Raw genomic sequence first — 22,047 nt, forward strand, 5'->3', positions numbered from 1 at the left:
AACACAAATTCAGACCAGAGACATGTACATAATGTATGAAGTACAAAAGTGTCAGGCTATCAGTATCATAAGAACCCACCAACTTTGGAAGCTGCAGGTCATCACTATGCTAATATGGTAACTTATATACCACTGAACCCAACGCCATAGAGACATGCACAAAGAACCTATAGCACGATGGACATTATTACCCCGTATAAACCAAGCTTTTTGTAAGGCGCTGGAAATTTAATGGTCAAGACTCGTCCCACCAGGTACCCATTTTCGGCTTGGTGAAGAGAGGCAATTTTTAAGAAACTCACTTGCCATAACTGAGACCAGTTGTGGGATTTGTCTTTGAGCAGGACAGAAGCCCTGCAATCTCTCATGTGTCAAGCTGCTAAACATGGTCACCCATCCAAGGACTCTCCATGACCAACGTTGCTGAAAATTGATTTGCATCATTTTTCATATTTTTCAGTTCAGGTAGTTATTGCAGATAAATTTAAAGGAAAAACAACACGTTATCTGTTGTTGTTTAGTGTTCTATTCAGAAACTAAACAAGTTCATTTGAAAATTTATCATCCAAAATAAAACTTTTACTTTCGGTGAGAAATTTTCAAATGAACTTGTTTAGTACTAAAAGTACACAACTTGCTACTTAAAAGTTATGACACCTCTATCTTAAACATACATAAACTTGCCAGAGTCTTTAAGAAATATTCAGTCAAGTGTTTCTAGAACTAAAACAGTACTTTCAAAATTGTTTGTGTTAGGTTATAAAAAAATGTGATCTATTACTTGGTTATTTGGACCACTACAACTGATGTTATTTATTATTTCAATTAACAGGAACACTGCAAGTATTAAGTCAATTGCTGTGATGTGTAGGTCACGGAAAGTTGCATAAGCCAAGTAGTTTTTATAAAAGCTTTGAAAGACAACGTGTTCATTTTCATAAGTAATGTTACAAATCTAGCTTAGGGACCATTCATAATTTATGTGTTAGGGGTGATGATGATGATTTTAATGGAGTTGCTTGTATCCCACCTCAAAATTAATGAGCAAAGTAAGTGACCCCCTTACTTGTCATGTCAAAAGTCAATGACACCACCACCCCCCACCCCCAGAAAATTGTGTACAAAATTGATGACCCCCACCTCCCAACAACAAAGTGGGTGGACCCCCCCGTTTTAAATCATATCACACACTCTCTCTCACACGAGCGCATGTGCACGCACACACGCGCGCACACACACCCATATATATTTGAGCCAGCCATAAATTATGAATGGTCCCTTACTTAGAAATTTTAAAAGGCTTTGGCAGATTTTCTTGTGATTGCTATGTTTCTTTGTGTGGATATGGAATCAAAGTTGGGCAAAAGTGTGAATGTTTCTGCGGCAAAATTTTACGAATTTGAATTAAATTTAAGCAAATTCTGCACCCTATTTTTCAATACTCTGCAAAACATTCTGCGGTTAAAACATTTAGGAAAATCAACAAAAACATTATACAAACCTTCATACTTTTAATTCTCAAACACAAATATAAAGTTAAGTTGGCAGTACACATCACATCTGGAGTAAGTTTGACGACAAAGCACCCACACCTTTTTCTGTGTTTGAGAAATAAACACTTGCTGAAAGTTATATCTCTCCTCTCATTCGTAACTTAGATGCAAACCAACAACATCCTGTTTAATGCAAATAGCAATTTTATGTTTAAACTTAATCAGAAATAATTTCAGTTTTCAAAATGATCAATTTTGAAAACATAATTGCAGTGTCAAGTTCATCTAATATTATTTGAAAGATGCTGAAAACTTGCTTTATTAATAAAGCATCTTTAGTCCTGATTATTTTGAAAATGTCACAGTAATTATGCCATTTTGTTTTATGTGTAACCGATCCTTCTTTTGACATTATCTCTACTTATCATTTCGGCTGTCAGTTCGTTCTCACTCAATTTTTAAAATAAGCAAGTTCTGCAGCAGAAAAGTGGCAAATTCTGCACGGATTCTGCAAGAAAAAACGTTTTCCATCAACCAGACATTTTTCTGCTTGGAAAGGTAAATTCCGCGATTTTTTCGGCAACCACGGAATCCAGGATTGACTGCTATTGAGTCTACTCATAGTACTAGCCATAACTTGCATTTTTGCATTATTTGAATTGGTTTTTCACTTATTGTACAACTTATAGGTGGCAGCAATTTATTTAGTCCTGTATTTGAGGGTCCTTGGGACACATACTCTTAATTTTCAGTGGTCCTGGACAACAAAATGGGGGTCCCAGAAATTTGAATATTACTATTAATACAGTTTTTGTATTATGTATTATGATCATCATATAAATTATTACTGTAATTAAATTGTAAATGATACCATAACTTATCATCTTGTGGCAAACTCAGTGATAATTTACTGTTTCTTAGTTGAATTTTACAAAAAGTATCTAATCTTTTTCTGCATCCCTGTGGATGCGCTAATAAGTTTTGTTGTGTCCATTCTCAATTTTTATGCGTATGGGACACAGGAATTTGCCTCCTGTAAATCCCTGGGTGGGCTAGTCATCTCAGGAACCATCATTTGCAATAGAGTTAGACTAACAACTAGTCTGTGAAATGAACAAATTTTGCTGAAAAAATTTCATAGTGAAAAAAAATATATATATATAATGAAATTGACCCCTGAGACTTTCTTCATTTTCAGAAGCTAGGAGAATCTAGACTTGACACATTTTCTAGACTTGCATGGGTTTTCTTGGATATATTTGTTTCAGGCTCTGTACGGTAGACTACAATAGAGTTGCCTCTTTTTGTAGGGACTCTGCCACTAGTTTCTTAATCTGGTAACTAAATTGCAGATGGGCTACCTTATGTATTTCTCCACTGATCTTCTTGTGTTATGATCACATGGCCTGCCTACCTTTTACATATGACCAGCGTGTCCATCCCTTTATTAAATGTTCCGGAACCCAGTTATTTTGAGTTTGAATGGCAAATTCACCACCGATAGTCAATAGTATGTCTGAAGTAAACAGTCACATACATACATAATTTTGGTTTGCCTGTGATATGCAGGTTAAATGTTGTTATGTGACTGAAATACTGAATAAAGTGTTGACCCATCTCACGCCTTCTGTTGTAAGCACTTGTTCCATCACTGTTGTCTTCAAGGTAATGCAAAAAAGCTAACCACTGTCCTAGTTTTGAAGATTCAGTGCAGCAAGTAGTATTGTTAAGGATGGGCTTGCAAACAACCTAGTTTCAAATGCTACAATGAGGATAGACATAGTTTATACTAATTTTGAAATGTCATAAGTAATGGTTAAAGTCACGTCAAGTTGCCAACAGTTGACTTCACATATCAGTTGCTGATACTTTAATACTAACAGTTTGTACTAGAAGTCCAGTCTCAGTTTGTATCATTGCATGCGAATATATTTGTGGCAGTGATACAATATTCAATATATGATACTGGCTAGCGATCAGTTATCGCTATTTCTAAGCGGTTTTTAATGATTATTTCTTAACAGAATGAAAAAACATTTATCTTGATAATAGTTCAGCTATTCACTGATGTTTTCTGCTTCTTTACTGTTGTTGATTGTATTTCTCCAAAACGCAGCCAACAGGAAGCATTGTAGTGTAGATTGTGCTTTCCCTCCATCTAACAAGACCAATTATCGCCATTTCTGAAGTTTTTAAGTTATTCACCGAATTTGACATACACTTGGTAATAAAACTATTGTGTTTCAAACCTTGACATATTGAAGAGATTTCATGATTTGAATTTGTTTCAAAAAAAAGAAGTTTAAAAGAACAAAACTAGCTTTCATTGTGAATGTGGACGGATGCTGATGTAAGCTAATGGGAATATGGAGATGTCAGGCCGGGGTTGAACTTACCAAACTTGACATTTTGAGTAGTTGTTTGCAATTTTGGCAATGTTTGTTTTCTCGGGGAAAACATAAAGATACAGGTGAAAATGGACAGTTATAATTGTCAGTATCGTCTGCATCTCTCTGTCGAGTCCATAAAACAGAGATGGAAATTCTGGTCAATGCAGAGTTAAGTGATTGACTATTGGCATTATGGGTAGGTTCAGACACATTAAAATCTGCACTTTTTGTGGACTGAATTGTCAAGTCGAGATTATAGATTCACAACACAGCCAGGATGGTTTTCATTCAACTCTCATCATTTATGAAATTTCATGTCAGCACACGTGACATCCCCCCTGATGTGTTTGGGTCTCCAAGGGATTCATATTTGTAACATCTATAACGTAAAATACTCACAGAAATTTTAACTTTTGTAACCTATCGTTTTTTGGATGTGCCAATATGTGAAATACTACTGAAGTACAAGTAAAGCTGTCTGCACAAGCACTACAGCCAGGTGTTGGCGATAATTGGTACACGGCGATAACTGGTCACTAGTTAGTACATGTCTTCGCTATGATTTGTATCCCCAGACTCTGTTTTTCATTGATAATATTCTTTTTGTGATTTTTTTTGCAAGTGATTACAGTCTGGAATACTTTTTTGTATATTACAGAGGATGGGATGTTGTAGAAATACTTAGGCTAAAAATGTGAATACCTTATATTAGGTGATTGGGACATACACTACCAGAGAATCTCTGTAAGCTTGTTTTCTGATCTGTTTCATCCAATAAACTGTTAGAATTCCATTTTCGATATGACTCCATAGTCAGTGGTATTCTTGCACAGTCAGAAAACACAGACAAATTGTTCTGTTTGAAAAGATACTAAAGTTAGTGTTGAAATAAGGGCAGGAACTCTTGATGTTAAAAATGAAAGCTTTAAGAAACCTCTCCAGCTTTTTGGCCTTGCAGTGTGAATAGTGTGAGGAGATATGTATGAATTTTCCTCCGCTCCAGTTACGTTTTGACAGCCTAAATGATCCAGCTGGCAAAATGACCCGGACAGAATCTTCAACATACTCTGTATGCATGCTATATGTACCCTTGGATTCTATCTTTGTAAACAATGTTTTACTGTGACAATATTTACCATTCTAACTAAATGTAACAACACTGAAGAAGTGAAGAGTGACTAGGAATAGTGGGTGAAAAGGTATAAATGTAGTTTCTGCTTTGTACTTTCAGTCAAAGCATCTCTTAAATCGTAATGTCTGGAACCTCTTGCTGTTTCGCCTTCATTTTGAACATTTAGCTTTGCTTTATAGCCCTATCAGAAGACTCCTGAATTAAAAGCAATATTTTACCTGGCCGAACAAGTTCCATCATTGTTCAAAATACTTATTCTTATTTTACATTGATTATTAGACTGCCTCTGTGATGTAGTTTATTTGCGATGCAACTTCTGCCCTGGATGTTTTATGGTCTTAAGTTTTAATGACAGGGTTTCATTTATAACAATGTCAGCAAGTGATTTTGCATTTGTACCCTATTAGAGTATATGTGACCTTTAAGTACCATTGATCACGTCAAATCAAAAGACAATTATGATAATGCTCATTGTTACCCGGCCTTAAGCTTTACGTTAAGGCTTGGAATCAGCATATTATGTCTGTGGTATCTATATTACACTACAACACTGGGCTAGCCCTAGTCTGTCGCAGGGCCCCAGGTAAGGGCCTTATTGGCATATGTACAGAAGAAAAATATGCACGTTATGGTAGGAGATAATTTAGAAAGCGTAGTCGATATGCTCCGGAGCTATGGTGTATGGTCTTAGAATCATTTACAGATGTATTTGTCTGAAAAAATATTGTTTTGTTTGTTTATTGACCTGTTTACACAGGAGGAGCAATGTTGCAGTGCATGTATGAAACGAAAAACAGGTTGTCGATATGCCCTTACATTTCATTCAGTATTCTAGATGTAATCTAAACTTTTCCAGTACTCATACATGGAAAAAATTTGCAGTACATTCTCCTGATGGTGAAAAAATGTCTGGAGCCCTACTGTCGTGCAGACCCCAAAATAAATATGCCCAATGAAGCCCATGCAAGTATAGAATATGTTGCAAGTCTAGATTTCCACAGTTTCTGAATATCAAGAAAGTCTCTGAGATCCTTTTTAGTGTATTATAATTGTAATTTAAAAACAATTTTTTCGGTAGAATATTTTTATTTCAGAACCAGCTGTTTGTCTTGGCTATCACTTTAAAACATTAATTTAGATCAGCTACACATGTGCATCTGAAAGTAAGCTCGAACAGCTCACCTCTCATCATATAAAAGTTTCACAGCTTTTGTGGTAAAAGTGTGGCTTGTGTCTGTAGAATGTTTAGCAGCTTACTGGTGGTACAGAAAAAGGGCATGTTTGCAGGGTTTCAGTTTTGTAATGATTTTTAGCAAGTCGCTTTCAGCTTTTGTTTTTGGATTATTCTGATAATTATTGAAATGATACTACCAGAGGATATAAGAATGAAGATGTTTATGGATACCAGAGGATATTTTTACAATCTAAAATTCCTGAATATTATTTTCTACATCGGTTAGACCTGGTTGGCAATCGATAATCAACTTGGCTGTCAAGAATGAGTTATTGGCTGAATATTCTGTCAGCCAATGCAGCACTTGCATAAAGACATTGGTGAAACTTTGATTTTATCTCAATTTATGCAAAGTATACATTTTTAAATGTAGCGATTGTGTTATAACTTGCCAAGATTAAAGCATTTTTGGTATAGATGTGATTGTGCAAGTGAAGTTTTTTTTAATGCTATACTTTGTAGGTACTTTAAATTGTGGTTGCATGTGAAATCATTGTTTTGTAATTGATTTATTTGCAAGGAGCATTTTAGTACATCAGGTGGTTAAGGGTAGTCATTAACAATGGATTAATATGATCTTGTCATGGTTGTGTTTATGTATGCAGTGGTGTTGGATCAAGTCATCAGTGGTTGTTTCTTCTCATTTATGTGTTTTGTTGGGCTGTAAACTTTCATGAATTCAATTTACTGATCATGATCACTAGACTTGAAAGTCATAAATGATTTAAAAGTGTGTTTTTGCTTGAATTTGGGAGTTCATATCAAAATGTGACATGCAAAATGGGTTATACCTAAGCAGGTTTCAAAATGCCACATGCAATCGAACCCAGTTTATTTGGACCCCACACATCCAGAAACACTGCCTTCTGGTCGATTTCTATGTGATGCGAAACTTGCGTTCATTAATTGTACTCGCTTAACCCACAGGCAAACTGTAACTCAAATGGATTGTGCAGCATAGAGAAAATGACCGGTCTTCTTATATGTGAGCGAAGCGAGCAAAGGTTGGCAACATGCTTCCCTCACTTCCGTCCGAAATATATTTTTCATGTCAAAATAAAATATTGCCACCATCAAAGTATATTCCCATTTCTTCACTGGATTGTGCTCTCACATTTCCAACCCCATGTTGAACAATTACTCACATGAAATATGTTTTATTCAACATTTTAAGAGCAACTCATGGTATATCAGACTGTTCTTTGCCTCCATTACCCCTTCCAGCTTCTGTTTCAACGGAGTGAAGGACCAGGAGGGTATTATTCAATGTGGAATACTTACAGTTACCTCCCCCAGTTCATTCTCCAGCTGTGTTTTTATGTAGAATCAATGTTACGAAAATTCTAACAACAGCGACAACAGAAATGACAAATAGGTTCATGATAAAATTAGGCAATATGGTATTTCTTTTTAATTTCTGCTTATTCTTGTTCCGTCATACCGTTCAGCAGGAAGCTGGCTGAGGTAATGGAGGCGAAGAACGATCTGAAAACCACGCGTTGTGCTTAAAATGTTGAATAAAACATATTTCAAGTGAGTAATTATTAAACATGGGGTAGAAAATCTTGAGAGCACAACCATGTGAAGAAATGGGAGTGTACCTTTGATGGTGGTGACATTTTTTTTTTCATATGAAAAATATTTTACGATCCGAAGCAATGAAAGCACATTGCCAACCTTTGCTCGCTTCGGTCACATATAAAGACTTGTCACATTCTCTATGCTGCGCAGCCCCATTTGTGCTACAATATGCCGGTGCTTAACCGGACTCATCCTCGATATCTCCAGGGTATACGTTTCGAAAAGTTTCCACTATGCCCCGGATGCATCTATGGCTCTGCCCAATAAATTTATTACCTCCTTTGACTGGCTTTTTATCCAATCAGGTGTCTACGCTTGGAAGTTGAGCGAACCAATCACAACTCACTCTCGCTTTTTAAATTGTCTAACCAATTAAATCTGGCAAACAAACCATGCAGAGGTTCTCTGAAAGAGGTAGATGGGGTTCTTGCATATATATTTAAAAACTTTCGGACCTATAAATTTGTCTGTATGATTTTCCCAAATTGTGAGTCGCGCGGCGAGCAAACCTTCTCAGTTGCGACTGCTGCCTTTGTTGACTCTGGCAAGCTCGGTTATAACAGTGGCCTAGCTGATTGGCTACTGTGAGACTGCGGAGCCAGCAAAGGGAGGTAATAAAATTATCTGGCCGATCCGTAGATGCCTCTAGGGTATAGTGGAGACTTATCAAAACGTATACACTGGAGATATCAAGGATGAACCGGACTCTGCTCTCCCGAACCTGGACAGCAAATTTTCAAACCATTCCCAGTGAAACCAAAACGTCCGGATACACAGTCTTCGACAGTATATTATCATGGCGTGGTATATCGACATGTAAATGTTGAAATGGCACAGATAAAAAGTGTTCCCAGTGCCCTTGTTGCACACCTATTTTTTTAGACAACTCACCTATGATCATTTAATCCCCAAAGTGAAACACTTACCCAAATAACAAACAGGCAAAAACATTTTTCGATGTATTTACATTTGTTTTTAAAAAACTATGAATAAATTTAAAGTGATCTGTAATTTATTCTAAAGACATGTGGGCACATTTGATATCTGAAAGACACACTTAAAATACTTGTCTGGTGCCAACAGCTGTCAGTGTTCTGATGATTTTCATCACTTTCCTTCTAAGGCATACGTGAAAAAAAAAATTCTATACTTGCTGAGCCAGCCTGGACAGTAGGCAACACTTGTACATATTTGATTTGGCAGCAGTTTGGTCACTGGTCATTGTCATGATACATTAGCACTCTCGCTATGGTCAAAACCAAGGCTAAGATTATATTTTGTTGTTGTTTCACTGATAAATAACACTTTAGCTGCTGGCTTGTTTTTTTATGTTCAGTACCCGATCGTCATATAAAGTATCATGCTTACCTGACATGAGATTTGTTGCAGCCTTGGTGTCTTGTCAGACGGCCTGTTACTTCACCACTAGTCCGAAACCTGAGTTTAGTAATATTTGTTTGACCTAGTAAAGCAAATTTTAGACCTCCTAACACTTTAATGTACTGAAAATTATGCTAAGTCTGTGTGAGCTGACTCTATTGTATCAGGGACAGACCTACTGTCATTCCTGTACAAGGCTCTCTATGCAATCTGTGCCACACTTGTGAACAGATAAAATATTATCCAGTCAAACACTTGTCTTGAATTTACGGTTGCCTTGAAATTTCAAAGCTTGGTCCCTGCATATTGTTTTGTTTTGCTTTGCTTTGCTTTGCTTTGTTTTGCTTTGCTTTGCTTTGCTTTGCTTTGCTTTGCTTTGCTTTGCTTTGCTTTGCTTTGCTTTTTGCTTTTTGCTTTTTGCTTTTTGCTTTTTGCTTTGTTTTGTTTTGTTTTGTTTTGGGTCTGTTTTTTGGGGGGTGATAAGTCTTAACTTGAAGTAATTACATAGATCTCTTTTTGTTTGACACAACATTCTGTGACTGTATGAGCAATGCCTTTTCTACATGGGTTCATTTCCCCATATGCTCACATTGTATAAAGCCTATTTCAGTAGCATGAAACTCCACTCACTCACTCACTCGCCCACCCTCCCATCTATCCTTTAAAAGACAAGGCTTTTGGTTTTTTATTTAAATTTTCATTGAAACTATTAATTAATACCTTAGAGACTTGTGCAAGGCTAGTAAAGGATATTAGACCAATCTAGTTATCAATGAAAGTCACATACTGAAAGAAACAAAATATATTGAACGTTGAATACTTTTGAAATTTTAAGTGATGACAGCTGATATAGAAGAAATGCTTTCGTATTGGCAACACAAGTGTAGTGAACAAGTCTGGTGTTCATCATCACGAGACAAGTAAGTGCAAGATGATTTGATTAGAAAGGACAGGGCTAGGGTTGAGAATGGCAAGATGGTATCAGCACAGTCAACATACCTTCCCAACTGGCAACTGAAATGTGAGTCAGTGGGTGGTGGTAGACATGTCTCCAAATTCAACATGCAACACACCATTTATATGCTTTTATTCTCAACATCCTTTCTTGGGTTTCAAAGGTATACGTCTTCCAACTCGTGTTCAAGAGATGAGAGGAGTTTGGGACGGGTTAACAGTTGTTTTTAGTATATAGGTCAGACAGTGTTACCTACATACTGCTGAACAATGTATGTTGTCAGCTTTGTTATATGTTATATTTTTGTTTAAATATGATGCAGTGTGACACCTGATCATAGGCCCATGCATTCAGAAACAGTACCAACTGCTGTGAACTGTTGTTTTGTTATGGAAAATAAGTGACAGGATGTTAAGAACTGGCTGTGCAACACGTTAGGCTATTGAGCATTATAAAAATTAGTATCAATTTACAAGTCAGAACAACAGTAGTATCTATGTCAAATAAATTGTTTTATTTGCGAAAGGAGTTAGCTTACCTTGGTAAACAAGTAATTTATTATTTTAAATATCTGAATACCTTTCAGGTATTTTGAAAACACTGAAAATATTACTCCTTGGAGAGTAAACACATTTCATGTTATTTGCTTAACACTCTATGTTTTCAAAGTTTCCATGCTGTTATCAGGGGTTATTTGTGTACATGCTGTAAAGGAACCAAAACTTAAGATCTTGAAATGCCAAGCACCAAAGTGAAATGGTTTACTCGCTTCTACAAGACGATATCTATATTAGGTCATCTCGGTACGCACAGTGTTGTGGTAGCTCTGTTAGCTGAAAAGTGGACTTATATCTATTTAATCTGCCCTTATTACTCTGTCAATGTCCTATAAGTGTCCGCTCAATGTAGATAACAAGCAGTAGGCCAACTATTTCTACCCACTCATCCCTGTGTGCTTATATTGGATTGACAAAATCAAGTCACGCTAATTTGTGACTTGCCAAGCTCAACATTGGCTTGGGACTTCCATTTATAACAGAAACATCCCCTCTGTAGTTATAACATGCTAGACTAGAAGACCTGGAATAAACTTTTTTTATTAAATGTGATTGATCTATGGCAAGCTGCATTAAAGTTAGGATGTTAATTACTTGGCCATGTGAAAGAATTCAGTGTTTTTGGAACTTTTGAGGAAGTAGTATATTATACAGGCAGGACATTACAGGTGTTTGTTGAACTTGGTACTGATGCACAGCATGCAGATCAAGACTGGTTTCAAATTTGAAATCTCTGAGGAATTATGAGCAATTACGTAGAAAACTGGCTGCTTCGTAACTCTATGAGCAGTGACATATGCTTGATATATGCATGCAGTTAACTTGATATATGCTTGACATACATGCCATAAGGCAGGACAGGGCTTGGCTTTCATTCACTTTGACTACAAAGCCACATGAAGGAAATGCCTGGCTGTGTGAGGCCACTAAATGGATTGGTTTGTTTCAGCAACTTTGTTGATTACATATCATCATATCCCAAGTGTGTGGTCAGTGCTGATGTCAGTCACCAGATTGCCAGCCCCTGGCTTGATTAATTACAGACCACTGTGATATACATGGAATACTGCTAGCTTCTAGTGTATACCAACACACAGCCATGTTCTGAGGCTGTCCTGAATGCAAAACCCATGGGTGTATTGTAGTTTTGCCCTTTGAAGAAGCAAGTCTAGAATACTTTTTAAGAAAATATCATTTAAACTAATCATTATTTCCAAGGTCTAGCCAAAACCAGGTTACAGTTATTGTGGGATTCTGAGATATGAGGCATATTGTGTTGGTGTTTTATAGGTGGCTTGTTCCACAAGAGTATCAGTATACAGTCATGCAAAAGGTATTAGACACTTGAAGTAATTTACATAACTGACTTCATCTTATTCAGTTGTGTTAATTAAAATATTGCTTGAACAATATATTAGTGGCCTGATTCACAACCAGCTAGAAGTTGGCTAGTGGACCAGTAGCTATTTCTGATACTAAACTGCACCATGATATCTTGGACTAGCTAAGTAGTAATACAAGTTTGAACAATAGCAGTACACCAACATATGTGAAATATGCGCGATGTCTACCATATTTTCACCTCGCTTCTTGAAATAATTACCCATGAAGGGTTGGAAATGGCCTTCAGTAACCCATGCCTGTAAGAGGCAGCTAATGAGATCGGGTGTTCAGACCCGCTCACTTGGTGGATACATGTCATCGGTTCCTAATTGTGCAGATCGATGCCAATGCTGTTGATCACTGGATTGTCTGGTCTAGACAAGATATTTTCAAACTGCCACCTTATTGCTGGAATATTTGTGAGTGCAACAAAAAAATAAACTCACTGTTGAAGTAATAAGGGTAGAACTGATAGGAGTACTTTGTGTACATTTTTCAAGAACTGGGAGATGAAATTTGTATGATCTTATATACTACAGTCAAGAAAAGAATTGTTTAACGATCCTGTGCAGCATCTTTTTAATTGTACAGGGTAGGGAAAGAGTACCATTTGATTTATCCTGTTAGATGGATTCTCAGCTCAGGTGTCAAATCTCAAAGGACAAGTGTACATCAGCAGGGGATTGGTCATCAATATGTGATTTACTCTATTCTGTTCTGATGTGCATTGACAGTATGAGAGGTGAAGACATTAGACATGTTAGTATTTTTAGAATCATGATAGGTAGTCAGACTGGTTTCTTGTGAAATTGCTGTGCCTGTGTGTTTCTATCATAGATAGTCACGATATGGCTGCAATATTGCCGATGTGACGTTAAATATTAACTCACTCACTCACTCTATGATAGATGAAATAAACCAACATTTTTGTGAAATTAGGGAACTTAATGTTCTGGGTTCATCTGACAATTGTTTTGTGGCATCAGTGTGTTTTTGTAAAGGGAGTTGAGAGGGATGGGGGTTATTGACTACCTGTGGTGGTTTTAGTCCCTTTTTAAGCCATATTTACTCTGTGTGTGTGCATGCGCGTTGAAAGACTTAAAAAATTACTACACTTCTTAGTTACTTACCTATGAAAGTCCGACTTAGAATATTGGCCGTCACTATTAGACAGCTGATTGGATGGTCAGGCTTTTGGACTTGGTTTACACGTGTCATCAGTTCTTAATTGTGCAGGTTGATACTCGTGCTGTGGATTGTCTGATCCAGACTCAGTTATTTACAGACTGCCACCATATAGCTGGAATATTGCTGAGTGTGGCATAAAACAACTCACACACTATTATTTGTTTGTTTGTTTGTTTCGGGGAATAATAGATGCAAAGTCATCTTTTAATCCCTAATTTCATCCCTAGAGTGAATTTCTTTCTTCCTTCATCAAGCTGTTTTGCTGTGCCATAAAACAAAAATACAGTCAAACCCCGTTGTGTCGAACTCGTCGGGTCCAAGGGGAAAGTTCGACTTATCCGAGTGTTCGACACATCCGTCAGCATTGAATAGACCAAGAACCAACACGACCACGGTGCTTAACACATCGTTATTTTGCAGTAGGATACACATGCGAACAATATGTCTTTGCAAAGATGACCACTAATGTGGACTGTCACATGACAACAACATGCACCATTGTTTGTTTAGAGATATCCTGTCGGTCCGTGATTAATGTGTCACTGGTAACAACTTAATTATGGTTAATTGTTTGAGTAAAGTTCAGTTGGTAAGTGAGCTGACAATGTGTGTATAGATGCGTAGTTAAACATGTCACTTGATTGTTGAGTCCGTTAATCGTTACTTTTGATCTTTAGGTAGCATGTTTATGAGGATGACTTCCGATTGCGCGACTGAAGTTTTCAGTTGCAACAACCAGCTTTGACAGTTCGAGACAAAAGGGTAAATTGTACTTGTTAGAGCCTTTGGGGACCCTAAAGTGAGTTCGACACAACCGGGAATTCGACACATCTAGTTCGACTCATCAGGGTAAAAATAATGATAAATATAAAGAAATTGGCATTGACCGAGGTGTCAGTTCGACACATCCGAAAATTCGTCTCAACCGAGTTCGAGACAATGGGGTTCGACTGTATACTGAAGTTATTTTCACGCCATTGTTGTATACAATTATCTAGCCTCATGTAAGAATGTCGAGTTTTGATTGGTCCACATGACTCTGACAAAATACCATGTACATCCATCATGATCCGCGAGCGGGAGTATAAAAGTCGTGTACTCCCGCTACGAAAGTCATATCACCCCGCTACACCTCTGTGACGATGTGAAATTAGAAAAGCGTGCATCGACAAGCCTTTAGTAACGTGCGGTGCATTGAGGTCAAACATTGGCATCTCATGTATATAAACACAAGTCAATTTGATGCGTGTTGTTTTGTTTTGATTTAGTGAAAACATTCAGCTAGATAAATGCGTTATCACATCGTGTTGAGGGAAATACAGGGTTTTATCAGTCCTGAGTAAAGTTGTATTCCCCTCGCCTCCGGCGAGGAACTATACTATAAACCACCTGGTCCTTATAGCCCTATACCTCAATTAAATGATATATGTAAAATGTAGTATGGAGCAAACATGATATTTTTCCATTCAGTTACTCTTGAAATAAAAGATATTTTCGCAACAAAAGTTGTCCCTGATTGTGTATAAAGGAAGTTTCTTTTGTGATGGGGGCAACGTTACATGATCATCAATTTCTCGGACATATCTAATGAATGAATGAATTTTATTCAAAGGGATAAAGAATACTAGATAGTTTGGATCATTTAGATACCCAAATTCCATGAGAAAATATATAAATGAAACTGGTTGTGAAACTAGCATTAGTTGTGAAAACCACTCGATGTATGATGTGTATGTCAGGAAGAAAAGGACACGGTTGATATTCAGTGCAGGTACATTATGTGCTTCCAAGACAGAAACCACACACTGTGGTTAAAAACCCTAGATGTTTCAGCTTTTATTGTGATATGGATAAATGAAAGTGTGCATGGTCTGTAGAGTATTTCAAATCTTCATTGTTGACTATAACCTATGCATTACCTCATGCTAGTGATTAAAGAAGGCAAGGGAGTGTGGAAAGTCTTGAAGGGAACTGTGTCACATATGTCTGGCTTGTGCACTGTCTACAACTTTACTGGAGATGTATGTGGGAACATGTAAGCCTGCTATTGTTGGTTGTTGTTTGATTTCCATTGTCAGCATTGCACATCAGTACTTCCCCTGTTTGAATGATAATTACTGTAGCACCTTGATAGGAGTGGATGGGAGCAGTTAAAGCGTTGGCTGGTTCAGCCAAAGACCTGGGTTTGATCCCGACATAGGTTCATAATGTGAAGCCCATTTCTAATGTCCCACGCCTTCATTTTGCTGGAATATTGGTAAAAGTTGAGTAAAATCCACTATCTCGTTGATATATCACTCAATGACAATCCATCGGTTACTATAACGATAGATGTTGTGAATTATGCCGACTTCTGTGTCAAATGTTTGGCTACTATGTTACTCTGTCATTGTCTTAACTCACTCATTTATTCTCAGAACCAACACATGAAGATTTAACAGCTCATAATCTTATGAAATTTGTTTTAGGCATAAATTCAACCTCTCTTCCACCTGTCTAGTTCCCTCCACTATCTTTGTTGTATCCTCAAGATTCCAATTCCATGTATAAGTTGGATTCACTCAATCACTCTGCTACCTACCTACCCACCTACCCACCTACCCACCCTACCTAGTTACCCCACCCTACCCTACCCTACCCTACCCTACCAGGACCCCTGAAAATTATAAGCAAGAGTCCTACGGACCCTCAAGTACAGGACTCAAAGTAAATCCCTCCTATCTACCGACCAATCTGTCAGTATCAGATGATTAACATCACCATGGTGATACTCTCTTGTACTATCTAAATGTTATGATCATCGAACATGCCATTGGTCTGCCTACAGTGACACAGCCCCACTTTCTTAATGAAGAAAGTCAGGGTCTCCTAGTGTTTCAGCATTTGCTAATCACAGGAGCCCCTGATTCGATTCCCCACATGGTTATAGTGAGGCCCATTTCTAGTTTCCCCAATAGAAATTTAGCAAAAATTGCTGAAGTTGATGTTTTTACATAGGTAAAGAAGAAGTGGATGGCTAAGAGCGATATATCAGGGTTCTTCCAAGATGTTTTGGAAATCTGGTTGACTCTCCCAAATTTGGGGGTCAAACAAAGATCATGGATTTTCGTCTAATAATTATTTTTTTCAGGTATATGCCTCAAAGTCTAAAGAATTATCGTGTGTACTTTTAAATCAGTTTGAATTCAGAAATCAATTTAGTTACTTTTATTAACTATAGCAATTAGTTGTGTGGTTTTGATTAATGATTTTATTGCATCAGAACTGACGCAGTGTTTGTTTTTTGTGTGTATTTTCCCTTTACACTGCATCATAAACACACTTTCCACGTCAAGGGGGACCTTGGGCTGTATATTATTACATACACCTTGGTGGCCTGTCACCATGGTATACATGTTGCACTATTTGCATCAATTTAATCCACATTCAGTTTATTCTCACCATTGGCATTATGACACCAGTGATAGTTTGTGTTAAACAGGTATGACTAGTCACACCTGTCTGGTTTTGAGCATAGCAACTCACCTTTCTGAAGGATTACAGAAGCTGTGGTAAACGCATTTGTTTATCATGCCAAAGACAAAGGTTTGATTCCCCACATGCGTACAATGTCTGAAGCTTAATTCTATTGTTTCCTGCATTGATGTTGCTGGAATATTTCTGAAAGTAGCACAAAACTAAACTCACTCACTCTTTGATGGCTAATTTAATGTATCATGACAAATGTTAAGACTGATATAATATACTCTAACAAACTTTTATGAATTCATTTCATTATGTGTGGACAGTAGGTGCTGTGGCATGCTTTTTACTTGAATTTGTGGGGTTTTATCAAAGCCAGATGGAATGTGAAAGCCAGGGAGAATAATTGTCAACACTCATATGTATTTATTTTGACAATGTTGTCATGATGATGAATTTACACTATCAAGAAATTTATTTGTATTGTACTGAGAGTAATGAACAATTTTTCAGTTAGTTTAATAGTTACTCAACATTTCCACACATCAGCCAATATTCCTATCTGTATCATAGTCACCAAATATAGGATGTTGCAGCCCTTTATGTATACTAGGGATGCCAAGATATATCAATGCGTACATACTTTTTTCTAAGACGATACAGCTATCAATATTTAGTTTTCAAAGTATCCATTTAATATGTTTTGCCAGGGTATTAAAATCCAGCCCGTCCATCCGTGCACATTTATCTTTTCCTGTCTGGTGGTGTACCGGTGCCTTTTGATAATTTTGGAATTCTGAATAAAATATTTTTGGCGTTTCCATGGCAACAAGTTTGACTAAGACTGAAATTGGAGGTAATGCAGGGGATAGACGACAGACTGTGCAGGGGATATTGATGACTGTATCTTCTTGTTTTGTTTTTGGGTTGTTGTTTTTGATGTTATGAGAGTTTTAAATGATTTATTTTTCATGCTCAAAGATGGGAAGTGAGAACTTTGTAATCTCTGAGCATCAAAATGTTACATTTTCATCGACAGTTATAAAATATGAAATAGTAATGTTCAAAATTTACTCAATATTACCGCAAAAATATCGTACATATCGAATAGTGATATGTATCGATTCTTGAAACTTATGTATTGTGACATCCCTAATATACCAGTTTGCATATATTCCTTTTATGTCAAGTCATGCGTCCTGGCATTATTTCAGGAAACCTTTTTGTTGATGCATGGACTATGAGTATTTGTAGGTTGTCAGGGAATCTCTTTTAATAGCCTAGTAGGGTGTCATATTTCTCCATTCAAGGTATGTGCCACAGCTATCTAGTTTAAACCCCAATGTAGGCATCAGGAACAGCACATTCCATTCATTGAAAAGGGCAATCTCTTGATTGTTCATAATGTGGTTATATTCAGTTTTTGTTGTTTTTTGAAGCAGTCATTATGCCTACCCTGTTTGCTTTCTGAATGTAATGATTATAAATGGTAAAGGTCAGATATATAGTAAGGGTAAGAGATCAGTTGATATGCATCGGTTGTATAGGTCAAGAGAAATGAAGACAATGTCATGAGATATGATAGTTCTTGTCGGTTACTGTGTACTGTCACATGTACCACTCTCAAGTCACCATGCACTTCTTGAAGTATTTTCAAATAGATCATTTATTTTACTTTATCTTTGTTTTCTTCCATTTTCTTTTTTCATTTGTTATAATTTTGTTTAGTAGTCTTAAACATTCCATGAGGTTAGTACAGGTTTCATAAATTTATTTAGGAAGGATGAGCACCAGACCCTTCACGCTGTGAAATAGCTTATCCTGTCCTCCCAGTTGCCCACTTTTCTTATATGGCTACCAAGTAGGAAGACTTTAATTCAATAATTTACAGTGTAAAAAACTTGTGCAAATAATTTTGTGAATATGTTGTAATATAGGATTGTGAAAGTAAATATTAACTGCCACGAACAAGAGTGTGTCTGTGAACCATGGGTAGACCTTCCTATAGGGACATAAAGCTGTCCAACTACAGGCATTATGATTGATAGATATGTTGTTGCAGATCCTTGTTATGTTCAACCCTTATGGACAATATTCGCTTTCATGTACAAATACATATCTCACACTTGAGCTTTCCAATAAGAAAAGAAATGTGTTGTATCTCCCTTTTTATCTTTCTAAAAACTTGATTAAAGGTTCTCTCTTATTAAAGTGAAAACACAAAGGTTCTTCCTTTGTATATCATATTTTCAAATAGGGGAATTTGATTAAGATGTGAAAATCTTGTTCATATTAAACTGTATGAATGCGTTTTATATGTTGCAGTTGAGGAATTCTATATTAGCTGTTTCCTTGAAGTTTTGTTTTCAATAGATGCAGGGATTGGGACAGGCAAGGGCCATGGGCCGTTTTGCACACTGGAATACAAAATGGTCCATTAAAATTTGAAAGTTTACTATTGATACAAAGGCTGTGGCCCATTCTAAACTTAGAAAATGGCTAATAATCCTGATAATAGCCCATTGTCAAAGTTCCCTTTCCCAATCCCTGTAGATGTAAGGAGCCGTTAAGGTTTGGATTAATTAATAATAAAAATATGTAATTATTTATTATATATTTCTAGCCTACAGCTAATATCAAAGTAGATATCTTAACACATTAAATTAATTGCTTGGCAAGACAGTTAGACCAGCCTTGAAGCCTTGCCTGTTATGACCCTTTGACAAGTTCTCCCCATAAGAGTCAACTTCAATACATTTTGAAATTATTGTATTATATTCTAATGGGGCTATCATTTTCTAAATTACTAATCAGCAAATAAGTTAGTTGTTCAACATTTATGCAGTGTCCGAGAATAAACCGGGAAGCCCCACATGGATGGGTACAATGAGTGAAGGCAGTGTCTGGTGTTCACTGCTGTGATATTGCTGGAATATCCCTGAAAGCCATATAAAACCATAATCACTCACTTATCCCGGGTTAGAATTGATTATCAGTAACCCATGCATGTCATAAAAGTTGACTAACGGGAGCAAATGGTCAGGCTCACTTGCTTATCTTGTTGGTCACTGGATTGTCAGGTCCAAACTGAATTATTTACAGACCACAAACACAAGGATTATTCCACAGTGTTACTGTTAATATTGTTGTAGTATTTGTACTCATGTGATGAACTGAACATCAGGAAAAAACCCACTGGCATTACTAGCTTGAAACTTATATCAGGTCTTTGTGTTGTAGTCAGTGGCCATAATAAATAGGTACAGAGGACTAAAGACAAGCATCACATGCGATTGAAAAAATAATGCTTTACAGAACATTTCTGAGCACTTAGATGTATGTTTAGACAGCCACCTGCACTGTATTTGATCAGATATGGACATGATTCTCTTATTACTCATGGCGTGTGAAGATGTTGCTCATTAATAGACATATTTTACTGAGCCATTATGGTAACACAGTGGTTAATGTATTAGCTCATCACACCGAAGATCTGGGTTCCATTGCTCAGTGTGTGATTCCCATTTTAGTATCCCATGCTATGATATTGGTGGAATATTGCCAAAAGCGGCATAAAACCATACTCATTCAGTTTTATTTTACTTTTCGCTTTTAGTCATTTTTAGAGGGTGACTTTTTCCTGTCCTTTATTTCAGTCTTGCTGAAGGAAACCATCAATGTGGACGACCTGTCCAACAAGACACTCAAGATCACAGACTTTGGTTTGGCTCGAGAGGTGGACAAGACCACAAGGATGAGTGCGGCAGGAACGTATGCATGGATGGCACCTGAAGTCATCAAGTCATCGCGCTTTTCAAAGTTCAGTGATGTGTGGAGGTATGATGTCATTACGTCATGTATTCCTTGCTTTGATTCATGCAGGACAAGGGTCCCTAGTGGTTGAAGGACACTGGCTTGTCAGTTTCATTTAGTTGCTGGATGCCCTATGTTTTTATTTGACTTCAGATATACCACAACTCTCTGTGTTTTCCAGTCTAAGTAAACTTAGTCTCAGTGTATTTCGTTACACTCCACCACTGAGTCAAACAAGACCTAGTAAAAGGTCGCGTCAGGTAACCTTTGAGCAGCCAATTACCACCCAATCAAATGCGAGACAGTTAACAGATTTAACCAACTAGACAACGGCTACTATTTAAGGATCGGAGGGACTTTCAAAATATTCAGCTCACTGACACAGATCTCTCCACAAACAAAAATCTGCACATGTCACAGTTATTTGACCTGCAATACATACGCTTTGGGGTTTCTGTTGACCTGGTTACCATTAGCTAATATTTCCACAAGATAACATCCTTGAATATTGCCAAACACACTATTTTCAGCGACTGTTTACTCACCGTTGTCATGGTTGTACGTATGCTGTGTGCATCACCCGGAAGCATGCGTACGCTAAATAGCATTCGGAATTGTTCGGGTACGAACATTTTTTAGATAAAAAGTTCAAAAGGTATGTGCGAATGTCCAATTTCACGAATGGGTAAGCTGTGTTCTGATTGGTCAATCTCAAAGGTTACCTGACGTGACCTCCCATAAAGTTTTGTTAGACTCAGAAGTGGAGTGAAACGAAAAGTACTGAGGATAAGTTTACTTAGACTGTGTGTTTTCCCAATACCTTCAGCCTCAAAGTCTGTTATACATCTCACTTCAGCTATACCATCAATTCTCTGAGTGTCCCCAATACCTTTAGCCCCTCAAAGTTTGTTATATATCTCACTTCAGCTATACCATCAATTCTCTGAGTTTCCCCAATACCTTCAGCCTTTCAAGGTCCTCGTATCTATCAGGTCTTAGACTCAACATGTCACAGTCAGCGAGTATTAGTTTCTGGTGGGACGATCCTGAGTTAGCATTAGGATTTATGTAGGTTATTTCCTGCTTTAAGCTCAGGTATGCATTAATTGTTGTGTTATGTTGTCACTTGACACTTTTAAATACTGAACAATCCTCGTATTGTGTTGTGTGAGACTTGCATAGAGTAAAACTACAACATAAATCACTCTCAAATTCCATTGCTGTGCAATGCTCTAATCATGACATAATTGAAACATCAGAATGTAACAAGCAATAAAAGCCCTGCTATTTTTCTTATTTTCTTGTTTGGCAACATAACCTGTACATATGTGTGTTCAGCAAATTTGTTTTTAATGATTGAGCAAGAATTATATCTGCATTTAATAGAAAGAGAAATAGGCTTTGGTAATGTAATCCAAAAATATCAGTAAGTCTGATTCACCAAAAATAAGATTTGTAACAATGTCATGTTTGTCACTA

General features: G+C 37.0%; 1 protein-coding gene across 1 annotated transcript in view; it reads left to right on the plus strand.

The window, feature by feature from the left end:
- The window catches only part of LOC137295118 (mitogen-activated protein kinase kinase kinase 11-like), a 39,094-nt gene that overhangs the window by 5,705 nt on the left and 11,342 nt on the right, over positions 1 to 22,047 (plus strand). Inside the window, exon 2 of the mRNA XM_067826432.1 lies at positions 20,412 to 20,592. Within this exon, the coding sequence (XP_067682533.1) occupies positions 20,412 to 20,592 (181 nt within the window). The remainder of the gene's footprint in view (positions 1 to 20,411; positions 20,593 to 22,047) is intronic.

This window comes from Haliotis asinina, chromosome 8, assembly GCF_037392515.1.
Source record: "Haliotis asinina isolate JCU_RB_2024 chromosome 8, JCU_Hal_asi_v2, whole genome shotgun sequence".
NCBI lineage: Eukaryota > Metazoa > Mollusca > Gastropoda > Lepetellida > Haliotidae > Haliotis > Haliotis asinina.